The 18,475-nt window shown below is 37.9% G+C and overlaps 1 protein-coding gene across 5 annotated transcripts in view; it reads left to right on the top strand.

The window, feature by feature from the left end:
- Positions 1-18,475, top strand: part of DLG2 (discs large MAGUK scaffold protein 2) — a 2,194,174-nt gene that overhangs the window by 17,924 nt on the left and 2,157,775 nt on the right. For all 5 annotated transcript variants that reach the window (XM_055281255.2, XM_055281254.2, XM_055281252.2 and 2 more), the window contains one exon: positions 11,631-11,762. In XM_055281255.2, the coding sequence (XP_055137230.1) occupies positions 11,631-11,762 (132 nt within the window). The remainder of the gene's footprint in view (positions 1-11,630; positions 11,763-18,475) is intronic.

Genomic DNA, 18,475 nt, shown 5'->3' with positions numbered 1-18,475 from the left:
ATCCTTGAGGTCCAAAACAGTGAACCAGTCTGTGTCCTCTGGTATTTGAGAGAGCAGGGTATAGGGGTCGGGTACAACTGGATATAGAGGAATTTTTGCCTCATTGATGAGTCCAAGATCTTGCACTAGTCTCCACTGACTGTTTGGTTTTTGTACTCCTAGAATTGGGGTGTTGCAGTCAGTGCTGCATTTCCTTACTAAGCCTTGAGCTTTTAAATGTTTAACAATAACTTGTAATCCTTTATGAGCTTCAGGCCTTAAGGGATGTTGCCTTTGATAAGGAAAAGTGGTGGGATCTTTTAGCCTGATTTGGACTGGGTGGGCATTTTTTGTCCTTCCAAATTATCCTTCCAATGCCCAGACTTCAGGGTTGATTCCCTCCTCAAGTAGAGGACAACAAATGGGTAACTTGTTCCCCATATTCATGTAGATAATAGCTCCAGCTTTGGCTAATATATCCCTCCCTAATAAGGGTGTGGGACTTTCAGGCATAACAAGAAAGGCATGTGAAAAGAGCAAAGTCTCCCAATTGCAACTGAGGAGGTGGGAGAAATATCTGGTTACAGGCTGTCCCAGGATTCCTTGGATGGTAACAGACCTTGAGGACAGTCATCTGGGACAGGAGATTAACACTGAGAAGGCCGCACCAGTGTCCAGGAGGAAGTCAATTTCCTGGCCCTCAATAGTTAAATGTACCCGGGGCTCAGTGAGGGTGATGACATGAGCTGGCACTTTCCCCAGGCACCCTAAGTCCTGTTGTTAGGTCTTCTGGTTGGGGGTTACTGGCCCAGAGAACCTCTGCCCTCTGTGGCAGTGCACCTTCCAGTGATTGCCTCAGCATAGCGGACATGGACGAGGGGGCGGCTTGTTTCTCATTGGACAATCATTTTTATAGTGTCCTTGTAAACCACACTGATAACAAGCCCTACTGAGTGATTGGCCTGCTCCATTTTCTGACCTCTTTGAACCACCAAAGTTTGTCTGAGGGCCATGACTAAGGCTGCGGTCTTTCTCTGATCTCACTTTTCCTTTTGGGCCTGTTCCTCTTGGTCCCTATTATAGAACACTGGGGTTGCCAGGTTTAATAATGCCTCCAGATTTTGTTCAGGGCCCAGGGCTTGCTTTTGGAGACCTCTCCTGATATCTGTGGCTGATTGGGTAATAAACATATCTTTTAGAATCAATTGACCCCATAGTGAGTTGGGTGACAGGGGAGTATATTTTCTTAAGGCCTCCCATAGCCGCTTGAGGAAGGCAGAGATTTTCCTCTTTTCCCTGAGTTATGGTGGACATCATTGAATAATTCATGGGCTTTTTCCTAATTCTCCTTAGTCCTTCTAGAACACAGGTCAACAGATGTTTATGACTCCAGTCCCCATGATCTGAGAGTCAAGGTCCCAGTGGGGATCCATACTGGGGACAGCTTGCTGACCAGTAGGGAATTTGTCCCTTTCCTTGGCTGTCATTCTATCATTTACTTGACTGAGATACCAGGTATCTCCAAACTCTCATGCTGCAGCTAAAGCCACATTCTTTTCATTAAAGTCCAGGGTTTGGTCTAACAATAGCATGACATCTCTCCAAGAGAGATCGAAGGTTTGCCCTAGACCCTGTAGGACATCTATGTACCCATCAGGACCATCTGAAAACTTCACCAGGTCTGCCTTGATCCACTTTAAGTCAGAGAGGGAGAAGGGGACATGTACCTGGGTGGGGCCAAATTCCCCTCCCCCTACAGCTTGAAGGGGACATAACCGATAGCCTGGGGGGTTTTGTGGTCCTTTAGAGATTTCTTTGCTTATTTCCTTCTGGGCCAGGGAGATTAGAGGAGGCTTATCCTTAATAGGAAGGGGAGCTGTAGGGAGGCTAGGATATGAGGGTAAGCTGAAAGGTCCTCCTGTGGGATGTAAATTGCAAGCTTTGCATAGTTGTGTATTCTCCTTCAATGAAAAGAAAGCATGTACATAAGGTATTTCACTCCATTTGCCTTCCATCTTACAGAAAAGGTCAAACTGCAGGATAGTATTGTAATTTATACTTCCCTCAGACGGCCATTTTTCCCCATCAGAGAGAGAATAATGGGGCCAGACCATAGTGCAGAAAAAAATGAGCTGCCTCCTTTTCAGGGTTTGTGGGTCAAATTCATCCCAATGGCTTAGGATGCATTTCAAGGGTGAGCCTTTTGATGCCTGAGTGTTTCCCATCTGAAAGACAAAACCGCCCATGGTTTTGGTTTGTTTCTCCCCATGCCCAAGAACCCACAACGGTCCCTGGACCCTGCTGGTCAGAATAGTTGTGCTCACCACCACAGCCACAGAAACACTAGTTTTCCTCCTAGACCACAAGGAGGACCGAGGAAGGTCGGATTTAGTAGCCCTTACTGATGCATTTTCGAAAACCTGCACCCTTGCCTGTCCTCCTAGACCACAAAGAGGACCGAGAAAAATCCCATTTAGTCGCCCTTACTGATGCATTGTCAAAAACTTGTTAGAGTCCTAAGCATTCTTCTGTTAGTATTGGGACTTTATCCCGTCCTATAAAGATGTTACGCCCCAAAAATTAAGTGGAGGGCCATACCCTGAGGGAGGGGAGGGATCTCCAGAATTGGAAGAGTGATGCCTTTTGTCCTCACTTATATGAATAGGAAGGATACAATTTCTGAGGCTCCCCATATCCTAGCTTTAGGAATAGCCTTTGTTAGGCCTACTTTTCTGAGGAGGGATCCTAAAATTCCAGATAGTCTCCCCTATGATGGGGCTTTGGGCAAAAATTATGTCCTTTTGATTGGTGAGCCCAGGTGCCAAAAGAAGGTAACAGAGTCCTGGAGTTTATACTAGAAATCATTCTTACAGGAGAAACTAGAAAAGCACCAGAGAGAGCAAGTGGTTTTTATAAGCGGGACTAGCCTTGGAGAAGAGAGGTGAGAGGAAGTTTGTCTGGCAGGCGTTAGGACCTGGGGGGCAAGGTTCAAGATAGATGAGTGAGTCTCGCTTGGGCGACATGCCTTTGGAAGTTCTGCTCATGGCCACAGGGTCAACCAACTTGTTGTCAGGACCCTGGAGCTGAATGGCTTTCCTCTCTGTTGACCCTTGGCTCAGCCCAGAAGTACAGGAAATACAGAAGCTGGTTCCAGGCAAACCAATGCTCCCAACTCCAAAGAGTTGGGGTTTGTTAGAGAGCCCTTTCCCAGAAAGCTTGACACCTGTGTCTTTAGTCTGGCAGCTGTGCTAGTCTCTTTTAACTGGCTGATAGGTGTCTGGTATTTAGCCCCTGAACTCTAAGGAAAAATAGGACAGAATAGCAAGCGAAACGGGTCCAATGGTACTCACCACTTGGCAATAGGTGATAGTCTCACCGCTTGGTGATAGGCGATGGTCCCTTCATGGTCACCAAAATGTGTCCAGAATTGGTGGGTTCTTTGTCTCGCTGACTTCAAGAATGAAGCCGTGGACCCTCGTGGTGAGTGTTACAGTTCTTAAAGATGGTGTGTCCAGAGTTTGTTCCTTCTGATGTTTGGATGTGTCCAGAGTTTCTTCCTTCTGGTGGGTTCATGGTCTTGCTGACTTTAGGAGTGAAGCTGCAGACCTTCGCGGTGAGTGTTACAGCTCTTAAAGGCGGCATGTCCGGAGTTATTCATTCCTCCTGGTGGGTTTATGGTCTCGCTGACTTCAGGAGTGAAGCTGCAGACCTTCACGGTGAGTGTTACAGCTCATAAAGGTGGCACAGACCCAAAGAGTGAGCAGCAGCAAGATTTATTTTGAAGAGCGAAAGAACAAAGCTTCCACAGTGTGGAAGGGGACCCGAGCAGGTTGCTGCTGCTAGCTTGGGTGGCCTGCTTTTATTCCCTTATTTGGCCCCGCCCACATCCTGCTGATTGGTCCATTTTACAGAGAGCTGCTTGGTCCATTTTATAGAGTGCTGATTGGTCTGTTTTACAGAGTGCTGATTGATCCATTTTTACCAAGTGCTGATTGGTGCATTTACAAACCTTTAGCTAGACACAGAGCACTGATTGGTGCATTTACAGTCCTTTAGCTAGACACAGAGCACTGATTGGTGGATTTACAATCCTTTAGTTAGACAGAAAAGTTTTCCAAGTCCCCACCTGACACAGAAGCCCAGCCAGCTTCACCTCTCACTTTCATTTTCTAGTCATAATGTCTAATAAGTAATGATAAAATTGTGACCATTCAATTTTGTATATATTTATTTAAAATATGAAAAATGTCTAATTGCTATTGCTTGTCTTAATGGATACATATCATACTGTAGTTAATCATTCTAAATCTAAAAAATGGTCATGTTCCCCTTCAGTTAAAAATTTTCCATGGCTTGTTATTCTACCCTTGGTATAAGGCCAAACTTGTTAACATTGTACATATGGCATCAACTTAATTCTCTACTCCCATGGTAACTGGTACCTTATGATACCATTTTTTTTTTTTTTTTGAGACAGAATCTCTGTCACCCATGCTGGAGTGCAGTGGCACGATCTCAGCTCACTGCAACCTCTGCCTCCCGGGTTCAAGTGATTTCCTGCCTCAGCCTCCCAAGTAGCTGGGATTACAGGAACCCACCACCATGCCCAGCTAATTTTTGTATTTTTAGTAGAGACAGGGTTTCACCATGTTGGTCAGGCTGGTCTTGAACTCCTGACCTCAGGTGATCTGCCCACCTCGGTATCCCAAAGTGCTGGTATTACAGGCCTGAGCCACCACTCCTGGCCATGATAGCATTCTTATACTCTGTTTTAATCTTTCACTTTGTTGAAATTTCCTAGTTAATTATCTTTATTTTGAGACTAAAATCTCTGTGAGGGTAGACTATTGCCTATTTTGTTCAGTACTGTGTTCCCAGTGTCTGGAATGTAGTGAGATAGTCAATAAATACTTGATTAATGGCTGAAATAACCATTTTCTCTATCTACCAGACTTATAAAGGTAGGACCATTTTTATTTATATGTTACAAATACAAATTAAAAGACTAAATGTGAACATTTGTGATTCAACATTTAACCCTAGATTCTAAAATTCAGTGATACAATTTATGTCTGATTGGTCAAGTTTTATTTTATTTTTTCCATAAAAATATGCTTAACTCCATTTCTGGAGGATTAAGGGTAGTATTGTGGAGAGAACACTATACTTGGAATCAAAAGCTTTTGGATTAAGCTCCAAATCTGTTATTTAGTAGCTCTGTGATCTTGGACAAGCCACTCTGAATTTCAGTTTCCTGTAAAATAGGTATGACTTCTCAGTGGTGAGAATCAGATAAGATAATGCATTTAAAATTTCTTTTTAAACTGTAAAAATGTTGAATAGATTTATATAAAATAATTTCACTATTCTAAATGCTTTACTTTCCAAGATTTGACCATTAAATTCACCTTTTCTCTATTATACTTTGATTTGAGTTTTCCTAATGATACCACTGTATGTTCTGTAATTCTTCATTTTTTAAGCTATGGCAAATGATTTTATGTATCATCATTTTCTTTTCTCTAAAAGTTCATTTGTTAGCACTATTGCCAATCACTGTTTCAAATTTAAATTACCTATCCCAAATTATTTATAACTTTCTGGTGATGCTATTCTTAAACCATGTACAATATACAGTTGAACCTTAATTAACAGACACATGATTACCTACAGTTCTAATTATGTAACATTCACTGTCCCTTGGTTGCATATTTTATGCAAAAGTTTCTTATTTTAAAAAGTGATCATCCCTTCCCCCCCATTTCCTCCTGTGCCTGCCCTCAAGTAATCCAAATTTAGTTGTTTTTTTTTTTTCTGTAGACTCAGGAGTCATATGAAGGTAGAGTTTAATGAAGAAAACAGGAGAATTGAGGCAATTTAGGTGAAAAATTCTCCACTTGGTTATTTAAACATCAATTAAAATATGAATCTTGACTTGCTTGGATAATTATCTCAACTTTCCACTTTATTCAATTTATGGAGATCAGGTTGGGGATTTTTGATTTGTATGAAAAGATCCTTGCCATTTGTCTCATTTGCTTAATTTGTCATTTTTAGGTTACCTTCAAACTTTCATTAACCAGAAATAAGGATTTGAGTAGAGAGAGTTGAAGGGCATAATAGAATTGACTCCAGGTGATGATCATTCTCAATAATCAAAAGAAGCATAGAAGGGCAGCCACAATTCCAGCCCTAGATGCTGGTGTGTGAAAGCCTAACTTAGAGACTTGATTATATACGACCTTTTAAAAATATTTTAGCATTTTCTTTTATGTGTCAAATTTTTATCCTACAGAGATGAGAGGTATAGTAAGCTCTGCTGGTTTAGAAAACATCTAGTTGTTTTGAATCAATACAGTATTTTCTCTCTATAGTTATTGAATAAATATATGCTAAATGAGTGAGTGAAATTCCCCTTATCTAATTATATTTGTAGATGTGATTGTGGGAATATTGTTAATGCATTTTTGAGAATTGCTCTTCATTTTACTTATTTACATAGAGACAGGGTATTTTACTTATTTATTTAGAGACAGGGTCTCACTCTGTAGCCCAGGCTGGAGTGCAGTAGCAGGATCATGGCCCACTGAAGCTTCGAACTCCTGGGCTTAAATGATCCTCCTATCTCAGCCTTCTGAGTAGCTGGGAGTGCAGACGTGCACCACCACACCTGGCTAATTTTAAAATTTTGTTGTAGAGAAAGGGTTTTACTGTGTTGCCCAGGCTGGTCTCGAACTCCTGGCCTCAAGCCATCCTTCCACCTCGGCCACCCAAAGTGTTGGAATTATAGATGTGAGCCACCATGCCTGGCCAAGAATTGCCCTTTAAAAGAATAAACGACTAAGGTAATACCTACAACAATGCCACAGAAGCTTAAAAAAAAAAAGGCTTTAGTTATAATTGTATTAAAAAAACAAAGAGAAAAGAAAAAGGTGCTCAGCACTTAGCAGGTTTCCCAAAAAATGTCGACAGACTTTAATGAGGAAATGAAAAAGACTAAAGCTTTGGGCACTAGAGGTAATCACATAATTAGAGCCCACAGATACATATAAGTAGAGAGGGAGGTATAGTATAATAATTGTATTGTTGATCACCTACAATGGTAAGTAAAGTAACTATTTATATTTGTAAATAGTGGGTAGGGATGGGTTAGAAAGTGAGCCACCATCATTTCAGGGAAACTGCTGATTGTTTAATTATTGACAAAATGGGGATTAAAATATTCGTCCTTGATTCAGAGTTGTTAAAACATTATGCAAGTAAAGTGTGAAATCATTTTTAAAAATTAAAGTTTATGCAAATATATTAGCACACATTTATATCACCATTCTTTGTTAATATAAATTGGAGTGAGCTCTCTGTTCATCCACATTTATTTCTATATTTCTAATCTTACTAGATAGAAGAGAAGTAGTTATACAATGTCCTCCTCCATCTCTTATTGCCCAATTGAAATTCTCATTTCTTTCAAGGGGATAAGCTGGACGTTTGCTATGTTATATAGGAGTATTAGGGAAGGCCTTACTACTGAGATGATATATGAGCAGAGATATAAAAGAAGTGAAGGAGCAAACTTTATGGATACCTGAGAGAAGAGTGTTATAGGCAGAATCACAAGTATAGAGGCCATGATATAGGACAGTTCTTGGTATATTTGAGAAAGAGCAGAGATAATGTGGTTGGAGTAGATTGAGCAAGAGGAGAGGTCTAAGAGCTGAAGTCAGAGAGGTGGGCCTTTGCCCTGAGTGGGATGGGGAGACCCTGGAGGGTTTGAATTGAGGAATGACATAATCTAGTTGATCACTTGAAAGGATATTTTTGGCTATTGTGTTTAGAAAAGACTGTAGGCCAGCATGGGCAACATAGTGAGACCTCATCTCTACAAAAAAATCAAAAATCAAAAAATGATTCAGGAGGATCACTTGAGCCTGGGAGGTTGATGCTGAAATGTGCAGTGATTGCTCCACTGCACTCCCATCTGGGTGACAGAGAGAGACCCTGCTTAAAAGAAAACAAAAAACAAAACAAAGAAAGAAAAAAGAAAAAAAGAGAAAAGACTGTAGGAGGATAAAGTTGACAGCATGTAAACTAGTAGAACATTATTGCAGTAATATAGGGGATAGATGATGATGGGGTGTGCCAGGGTGGTGGCACTGGAGGTAGGGAGAAGTGATGAGATTCTGCATATAACTTGATGTTGGAGCTCACAGGATTTACTGATGGATAGATGTAGAGAATTAGAGAAAAGAATGAATGCTGACTTCAGGAATTTGGGCCTGAATAATTGGAAGAATGAAAGATGGAGATACATTGGAGGAGAAGCAGATTGAGGGTGGGTGGATAAGATCTGGAGTTCAGTTTTGACAAGTGAAGTTTGAGATGCTTATTAGACATCCAAATGGAAATGTTGAGCATTCAGTTGGATATGAGTCTGGAATTCAGAGGAAAGTTCTGAGCTACAGATATAAATTTGGAAGTCTTGAGGGTGCTGATAATATTTAAAGCTAGGGAATTAGGTAAGATTATCAAGGAAACTGGGTAAGATTATCCAGCAAGTAAGATTAATGAAAAGAAGTCTTACCATGTTTAGAGGTACTCTAAACATCTTAAACCCTCATTGAGAAATTAGGGGGAACTAATAAATGTGATTGAGAAAGGGCATCCACGAAGTAGGAAGACAATCTGGGAGAGAGTGCTGCCCTGGAAATAATGGTGTGCTGGAGACGGCTCATGTCAGCTTGCAAGAGCTTATCATTAAATTTTCAGCAAATTTGCAAGAAAATACAGCCATTTAAAAAATGTTAAAGCCGGGCACGGTGGCTCACACATGTAATCCCAGTGCTTTGAGAGGCCGAGGTGGGTGGATCACAAGGTCAAGAGATCAAGACCATCCTGGCCAACATGGTGAAACCCTGTCTGTACTAAAAATACACAAATTAGCTGGGTGTGGTGGCACGCTCCTGTCGTCCCAGCTACTCAGGAGGCTGAGGCAGGAGAATTGCTTCAACCTGGGAGGCGGAGGTTGCAGTGAGCCGAGATTGTGCTACTGCACTCTAGCCTGGGCAACAGAGCGAGACTCCACCTCAAAAAAAAAAAAGTTAAGCGCAACCACTTAAAAATTATGCATAAACTATGGGCCAGGCATGGTCTCTCATGCCTGTAATCCCAGCACTTTGGGAGGCCAAGGTAGGGGGATTGCTTGAGGTCAGGAGTTCAAGACTAACTTGGGCAACGTAGGGAGACCCCATCTCTAACAAAAATAATTACACATAAACTAAAGTAAATTATATTAAAAAGTAATAAATACTCAACAGTCATCAATTCAGAATTATTTTTCATTTTGATACCATCTCTGCTCTTGGGTTATTTACATTGATTCTATCTGTGCGGTGGATAAGCTACATAATGGTATGCTGCTGTGCATCTTTTCCCAGATCCATGTTCAGAGACATCATGTTGGTAGCTTGAAATTGGCCATGGTGGGAATATTTACACTTTGGAAATTGCAAATGCTACAGATTTGGGCTTGATTTATTGTTTTGCTGTAAGTGATAAAGTAAATGTTAATAATTTAAGCGCAAGTTAAAAGCATTTTGTGTCCATTGCTGTTACACTGAGATTAGTACAGAAATTGAGGAAATATTTGTCCACTATTCAAAAATTATTATCTGATTCAGCAAACAAATAACATAATTGATAGAGTGAGGTTTTCACAAAAACTATCTTTGTTGTTTTATTTTCATTTTATTAATTAATATGACAACATAAACCACATTTATGTTGGAACTACTCATTCATCAATTATAACCCTAAGTTGGCTATGAATACAAGAATTTGGTAAAAACCAATAAAAATATTATTGAGAATCAACTGACTAATGGAATTTACAATTAAAGGTTGTATATCATTATTATTTGTAGACTGGTTGCTATACATCCTTGTGTCAGTAAAATTATAACAAACTCATGTGCGTGTAGGTGCCCATGTTTTCTTTTTTATCTGAACTAGTTTTTAAATATTTACCAGCACACCTGTGTGGAAGCCTAGTGAAAAAAGTGTTTTCAAGAGTGTGACAATATCAAATGATGCTTATGGGCCAAATGAGATGATTGATAATTGACTGCTGGATTTAGTAATGATAGGATGATTGAGTGGAAAAGAAAGCAATTGATAATGGAACAATTTCCTTGAGTAAGCAAGAGAGGATAGATTCCAGTGCTCAAGAGAGGAGTTGACCTTAGAAACACAAATTCTTTATTCATAGTAATATAAGGGAAGGCAGACTATGTGGGTACAGTTGCAGGTAAGTCAGTAGCTGTTATGTTAGGAGCCTGTGGAATCTGCTTTCTGATTTTCCATGTAATAGGAAGTAATACCATCAGCTGAGAATGGCCATGAGGAAGAAGAGTTGGAATGTTCAAGAGAAAGGAGGAAATATAAAATAAATATAAGCTATCGTTATTATAATTGGTATTTAGGCTTTTTTGAAAGTGATAGATTGGAAGGGAAGGAGGGCTTTTAAAATTCAAAGACAATTATCACCTAAACACAAAGGTTGTATGACTCTAGTGACTTTTTCAAGGATGTTTTATCTTGTGAAGGATGAAGACATTATTCAAGAAGTCATAAAATAATAAGATATGGGTTAAGACTGCCGACAAATTTGTATAGGCAAAGTGGTTTAGAAGAAGAGGGAATAGTGATTAATTTTAACCATCAGAGATGGCTTTATGGAAGAGAGAGCATTTGAGTTAGATCTAAATGAAGAGAAAGTAGGTGTTCAGTTGACTTACTTGATTATTTTCTGTGTGCTAGACATTGTGCTAGGGATTGTGCATAGATTGTCTAATTTAATCATAACACCTGTGAGGAAACTGAAGCTCAGAGAGGTTAAGGAACTTGTTAAAGGTCACACACAGCTAGTAAGTAAGATCTGGGTCATACCCAGATTTACCTGACAAGAACCCCTTTTCAAGATAGCACACTGATTCTAGGGGGTGTATACAGTGGTATAGGGGAAGAAATACCAGCACGGGGAACAGTAGAAGCAAAGAAAAGTACAGAGGTGATAAAAAGTAGAGAGAGAGAGAGAGAAAGAGAGAGGTGGGGGAGAGAGAAAGTGTGCACATGTGTGCATGTGTGTATGTGTGTGGGTGTCTGCACATGCATGTGTGTAGAGGAAAATGGAAGGGAAAAGTGAGTAATCCAGTATGACTTAGGCACTGTATGCATGTTTGGAGAGTGTGGACTATATAGTGGGAAACAAGGCCGAAAATATTTGATCATGGGAGGGAGGCCTCAAAGGTCATGTTAAGGAAGTTGGATATTATTTTGCAGGAAGTCATCAATTTTAAGATAAGTGTCTCTGACAAGAGGGAATTATATCTAACTTGAACATCGTCGCCAGGATTGAATACTTTGTTTTGTTTTACAGTTAGGGATTCTTTTGGAAGACAAGACTATAGAAATAAAACTGGATTGTTGAAATTGGCCATTGAGTATAATTATTAATTTCATATGGTAGTTTATAGCAATTATGATTATCTTATTATTTCATGTCATTAAGTTAGGAACACAATTATAGAATAGATTAATGTTAACTTTCTATTTGCTAAGATCATAAGATATAATAATAATATCATGTTTTTCAGATACTGACCGAGCTTTATCATTACTGGAAGAATACTGCAAAAAATTAAGGAAACCAGAGGAGCAGCTGTTGAAAAATGCGGTTAAAAAGGTGATGGGTATCTTTAAGAGCAGCTTATTCCAAGCTTTGCTAGGTATGTGTTATGAAAATTATTCTTCATTTTAATGGTCAGAATTGGGCTTGATAGTTTGAATAATGTGGTCAAAGAACCTGATGTTAACGAAGTTTCAAACTGGGATAATTTTCTTTAATACTGGAAGGGAAGATTTGTTTTATTTTGTTTTTTGTTTTCCTTTTTCTTCTATAAGGTTAACCTAGAAGGGAACTGTTTGAAAATATAAATAAAAAGAGGTTATTGAAAGATATAAATATTGAAAGAATGTTTCGTAAAGGAAGAAAAGTTTACACAGAAGAAAACCCTGAGTAGTTTGTTATAAAACATTGAGGACAAATATGCTAGAGAAGGAAGTTGTCTTCCTCCAGGGAAGGAATTGTGTAACATAAAAATGATGGTTCACATTCTACTCAGAATCAAAGTTACACTTTTACTCTCTTCTTAAAACAAAAATAAAAACATTTTTTCATCTTTCTTGCTTGTCTTAGGAAAGTTTATGATCCAGAATTGAAGTTTATTGATGAAAATCTCAATGCTTTGGAATTCTTACTAATTTGTCATGAAGCTAACCATATAATATTTAATCTCATGTTTATTCTCCTATTTTTATTAAAGATTGTAAAGAAAATTAAAGATATGGTTTATTTATATATGTTTTTGTATATACATCTCATATTTGTGCAAATAGCTTTTAATTCTTTTTTCATATTTTAGGAAGTAAAATCAATTAACAAAATATATAAATAAACAAATACTTTTCCCAAAAAAACAACCAACTAACTAAACAATGAAAAATCCACTCAATTATACAATATATTTTGCTGGATTTAAATAAATAACTGATTTTAAACAATTTTAAAGAAATAACTGAGTCTGCTAGACATTTTCATTGCATTTTCATGCTGGTTATTATTGATATAAAATCCAAAAATAGGAACTTATAAGGCTTAATTATGAAAATACTTTTTATTATAAATATCCATACTTTTTGATAAAAACTCCAACTTTATAGTTTGAATGTAATTTTAAAAATTATTCGATTTTGAAAATTTGAAAATCAGTCTATTGAATAAAAATAGAAGTATAAAGCTTTACAGGATTATTTTGCCTGTGGATTAACTTTTAAAAAATATCTTATTGTGGCTAGCAAGAATTAATGACATAACTGTAATCATCTTAGCTGGTATTAAATAAAAACTCTAAATGGAGTCTTACAGAATTTGAATAAACCTTATATTCAACAAAGATAATATTTTTGAGAACATTTTTAAACATCAATTTTTTTTTTTTTTTTTTTTTTTTTTTTTTTTTTTTTTTTTTTGAGACGGAGTCTCGCTCTGTCGCCCAGGCTGGAGTGCAGTGGCGCAATCCCGGCTCACTGCAAGCTCCGCCTCCCGGGTGCACGCCATTCTCCTGCCTCAGCCTCTCCAAGTAGCTGGGACTACAGGTGCCCGCCACCACGCCCGGCTAATTTTTTGTATTTTTAGTAGAGACAGGGTTTCACCGTGGTCTCGATCTCCTGACCTCGTGATCCGCCCACCTCGGCCTCCCAAAGTGCTGGGATTACAAGCGTGAGCCACCGCGCCCGGCCTAAACATCAAATTTTTGATTAAAATTAATAGTGTTATATATTAATAGTTGATAATTAGTAAAAGGTCATTAACTAAATGGCAATGTATCTTAACAGATTTGTATGATGTGTTTACTTAAGACTGGCTGTCTTTTGAGAGTTTGCATTTTTGAGAACTTGATTTAGAAAGGGCATTGTTGGATAATTTAGATTACTATATTTTTAATAATATAATTATTTGATAATGTAACACCATTACCGAGGGAATACAAAGACAAATGAGTGACAAAGAATTGTATTTTGCCATTATTTTAAGTGAATGATAAATATCTTGGCTTAAAGCCAATAGTGTTGTTTGAATTTCTCTAGTAAAATTAGAGGCAACAATAATCTGTAAAAAGCTGTTATGTAAGTAATCCCAGTGCCCAGCTTTGAATGGATAGATTTACTTCAGCTGGTCTTTAAAAGTCATTTTAGGATAAACCAGAGTGCAAACAATAGAGCAACATTATACAACAAAACATAATTTTCTATTGAATTCAATTTGGGCACCTATGTACTGATTAGTAATCTATTATTATTGAATGTTTGAGTGGTCTCACTGTGCGTTTTCTTTAAGGACACAAAAGAAGAAAAGCCATGTAGACTTGTACATCCTAGAGAAGATTTATATCTTTGTAAAGGATAGGTAGGGAGCCATTGAAATATAGGGCATTGTTATGGTCTATAATTTGCATTCTGTTTGAACCAACTCCCCCACCCCATTCTACCCTCTTTTTTCCTGTTACAAGTAATGGAAGATAGTGGTTTCACCCATTGTTCTGGCCAATAGTACCTTGCGCGACTCTCATTAGCTGTAGAAATAGAAGGGAATCATAATGTAGAAAACACAAGTGGATAATAAAATACTATTACTGCAGAATATGCTGTAATATTTACATGTGACAAGGAAACCAGTTCCTCTCTCTACAGATGAAAATCATCACTCTATTTTATTTTATTTATTTTTGAGATGGAGTCTCGCTCTCGCCCAGGCTGGAGTGCAGTGGCACAATCTTGGCTTACTGCAGCCTCTGCCTCCCAGGTTGAAGCAATTCTCCTTCCTCAGCCTCCCGAGTAGCTGGGATTACAGGTTCGTGCTGCCACACCTGGCTAATTTTTTGTATTTTTTTGTAGAGATGGGATTTCACCATGTTGACCAGGATGGTCTTGATTTCCTGACCTCGTGATCCACCAACCTCGGCCTCCCAAAGTGCTGGGATTACATGCGTGAACCACTGCACCTGGCCTTTATTTTTCAATTCTTAGTAGAGATAGGGTCTCGCTATGTTTCCCAGGCTGGTCTTGAACTCCTGGGCTCAAGTGATCCTCCCACCTTAACCTCCCAAAGTATTTGGATTATAGGCTTGAGCCACTGCCCCCAGCTGAAAAGCATCACCATAAAATGAATAATGTCTTCCTTTTGTGGTCCTTCATCATATGCTTAAAAAAATACTAGGATGTTTTAGATGGTATATTCTTTGAGGAATTCTGTGTACATGACTGTGACTGGTATTTTGTAACATAACTTTGATTATAAAAGTAACATTTATTAATTTTTGATATTTTTAAAAATAAAGTAAAATCATATAAAATTCAATGGTTAGATACATTACTTTTATGGTAAGTAACAAGATACCTGATAAGCATGGAGAATGAACTGTTTAACTTTCTTCCTCCTTTCTTCTAGAGTCCCTATATTATTTGTTTTGATTTTTTATTTGCCAATAACTGAGAGTAGAAAAAGTCACTTTAATTTTTTGAAAGACAGCAATTGGTGTTCGTTAGTGTGCCCAAACCAAATGCAAAAAATAAAAAAAACCTGTAACAGCAATATGCGGGATGCTGCACATTTAGATGCTAGGCTTAGAGTGACATCTTGTGGTAATACTAAGGAAACATTTATCCAAATGAATAAAGTTTTAAGATGATTACAGCATCAACACTTTCCAGAATTTGAATATAAGGGAATTGGAATTCCATAATATTTTATGATTAATTTATGTCTCTGTTTAGAATAGCTAAATAAAATAATAATAATCAGTGTTCATTAATGTACCAAAACAAAACAAACCTAAAATGGCAATATACTAGAAGCTGCACATTTAGATGGAATTGGAATTCTGTGATATTTTACAAATTAATTTAGAATATGTAAATCTCTTTTATTCAGAATATATGAAACATTAAGATTTTCAAGGTACTTTTATTAGGTTATTTATTCTTCACTTCTTCAGTTAGGCGATAAAGAAGCAAGATTAATCTTTTTTTTTGAGACAAATTCTCACTCTGTTGCCCAGGCTGGAGTGCGGTGGTGCAATATTGGCTTACTGCAACTTCTGCCTCCTGGATTCAAGCGATTCTCCTGCCTCAGCCTCCTGAGTAGCTGGAATTACAGGCACGCACCACCACTCCTGGCTAATTTTTATATTTTTAGTAGAGACGGGCTTTAACCATGTTGGTCAGGCTGGTCTCGGACTTCTGACCTTGTGATCTGCCCGCCTTGGCTTCCGAAAGTGCTGGGATTACAGGCATGCACCACCGCGCCCGGCCTTGAATCATTTTGAAAAATTATTTTTGTACTTCTAAATTGACTTTTAATTTTTAAAGAACTATATTACCACCATAATTGTTTTTGAAGACTTTAAATAAATAATATTATGGGTTAGTTAAATTTTAGATATGTAACACAAATGTTTTTTGTAACTTATTGAAAATTATCTGTTATTCTTTAGTCATTACTTATAAAGTATGGAAATAACTACAGATATATTTCACAGATTTCAACCCCTTCTAAAATCATATTAGCCTTGTTTGTTTAACTTATTGCCTTATATTTCTTCCCAGTGTGTGAGGGGGAATTTTTGGGAGAGGAATTAGAGGGAAATTAGAGGAGAACAAGCAGTAAATGATACTTTTAAAAAACTCTACCAGTGGCAAAATCTTAGAAAAGAGCTTGTCTTATTTTATGCAGGCCGTTGAACCTTACATGTTAGACTTTGTGTTAGAATAGAGTACATTTCATTTCCATAAATCTTAACAGAGAACCTTGTGGATTTTTGAGATTACTAGCAATACGGGTGATACAGCAGATGTATTACATTTTGGGATTTATCATCCCTTTGTTGAAGCCTTCTAACACATTCCTACTTGCTGGCAGCTTTAACTAGCCCTTTCATTGTGTCTCATAGCATTTTGTTCGTATTACTAAAAAGCATTTACCATATTGCCTTATGGTAAATTGAATATACTTCTGCCCCTTTTTATATCCCCATAATGTGGAACTTTAATAATTATAATAGACTTTTAATAAATTTTTTTTCATTTATCAACACTCCCTTTAAAAATACCAGTTATGTGTTGGACATTGTGCTGTGCAATAGGGATACAACAGTAAGCTATAGAGGACAGTCAATACCCTTATGGACAAGTAGGGGAAAAGAGACATTAAACACACAATTAATTATTATTCAATTATAATGATGGTAAGGTCTATAAAATAAATATGTATAAGAGTTTGAGTAAAAAAACCCTACATATTTTCCTAATAGTAATCCTAATGTAATAATTTTATTTCAAAATAACATCTCTTTGAAAATATCATGGCTATTTTGGTCTTAATTATTAATCATAATGTATATTTTTTTGCCATCTTATCATAAAGAAGTGAAGGATTATTTAAATTGTGGGCGTGAAGGACCCTCCAGTTGTGTGAATTTGGAGCAACTTGGCTGTATTTATTATTCTTTTAGTTTATTTATATCTTTTTTTGTTAACCCATTTGAAGATTAATGGTGAAACAACCTGGCTATAATCTTCAAAAACAGAGATTCTCAAGATGTGGTTCTTGGACCACAGCACTAGTTACCTGTGAACTTGGTTAGAATTGCAAATTCTTGGTTCTCACCCTAGACCTACTGACTGAATAAGAAACTCTGGAAGTAGGGCTCAGCAAATGGTACTTTACTAATCCTTTCAGGTGATTCTGAGGCATGTTAAAATTTGAGAACCTATGTTCTAAATGGTTAGGTATTTGGCCATTCAAGGAAAGTAATATATTAACAGTGTGTGAATACTATTACTAAACTTGGGAGAATATGACAGTGGCATTTTTTTTCTTCTTGTGTTTTATAGGGTCTGATTTAATCTTTAACAACTATAATGATCCATTATCATTCTGGGACATATATTGAGTACTTTGTAATCCATAAACTCACAATTATCATTATGGTGTCCAATTTTCTTTTAAAATACAGTAGCATGTCTTTTTATTTTTAATTTTCTTTTTATTTTCTTTCCTTCCCTCTTTCCCTCCTTCCCTCCCTCCTTCCTTCCTTTCTTTCCTTCCGTCCTTCCTTCCTTTTTTCTTTTCTTTTTTTTTTTTTTTTGAGACGGAGTCTCACTCTGTTGCCCAGGCTGGAGTGCAGTGGCGCGATCTCGGCTCACTGCAAGCTCCACCTCCTGGGTTCACGCTGTTCTCTTGCCTCAGCCTCCCGAGTAGCTGGGACTACAGGCACCTGCCACCTCGCCCAGCTAATTTTTTGTATTTTTAGTAGAGATGGGGTTTCACCGTGGTCTCCATCTCCTGACCTCGTGATCCGCCCTCCTTGGTCCCCCAAAGTGCTGGGATTACAGGCGTGAGCCACTGCGCCTGGCCTTTTTTTTTCTTTTCTTTCTTTTTTCTCAGTCTTGTCTGTTGCCCAGGCTAGAGTGCAGTGGTGCAGTCTCGGCTCACTGCAGCCTCCGCTTTCTGGAGTTAAGCAATCCTCCCACCTTAGCCTCCCTGGCACCTGGGACTACTGGTGTGCGCAGTCATGCCTGGCTAATTTTTGTATTTTTTTGTGGAAAGGAGACTTCACCATTTTGCCCAGGCTGGTGTTGAACTCCTGGGCTCAAGTGATCCTCCCACCTTGGGATTCCAAAGTGCTGGGGTTACAGGCATGAGGCACCACACCCGGCCTTAAAATAGAATATCTAAAACATTTAAGGGATTTTTGTCTCTTTGGATAATTAATGATAGTTTCTATTTATGTTACAAGATAGTTTCTACTTATGTTACAACAATTATTCCATGGATAGAATTCTATGTTACAATAAGTATCTCTATGGATAAAGCTACATT

The sequence above is a fragment of the Symphalangus syndactylus genome, chromosome 6 (genome assembly GCF_028878055.3).
Source record: "Symphalangus syndactylus isolate Jambi chromosome 6, NHGRI_mSymSyn1-v2.1_pri, whole genome shotgun sequence".
NCBI classification, from domain to species: Eukaryota; Metazoa; Chordata; class Mammalia; order Primates; family Hylobatidae; genus Symphalangus; species Symphalangus syndactylus.
Note: the sequence above shows the minus strand (reverse complement) of the source record. Positions and strands in the feature narration are given on the sequence as shown.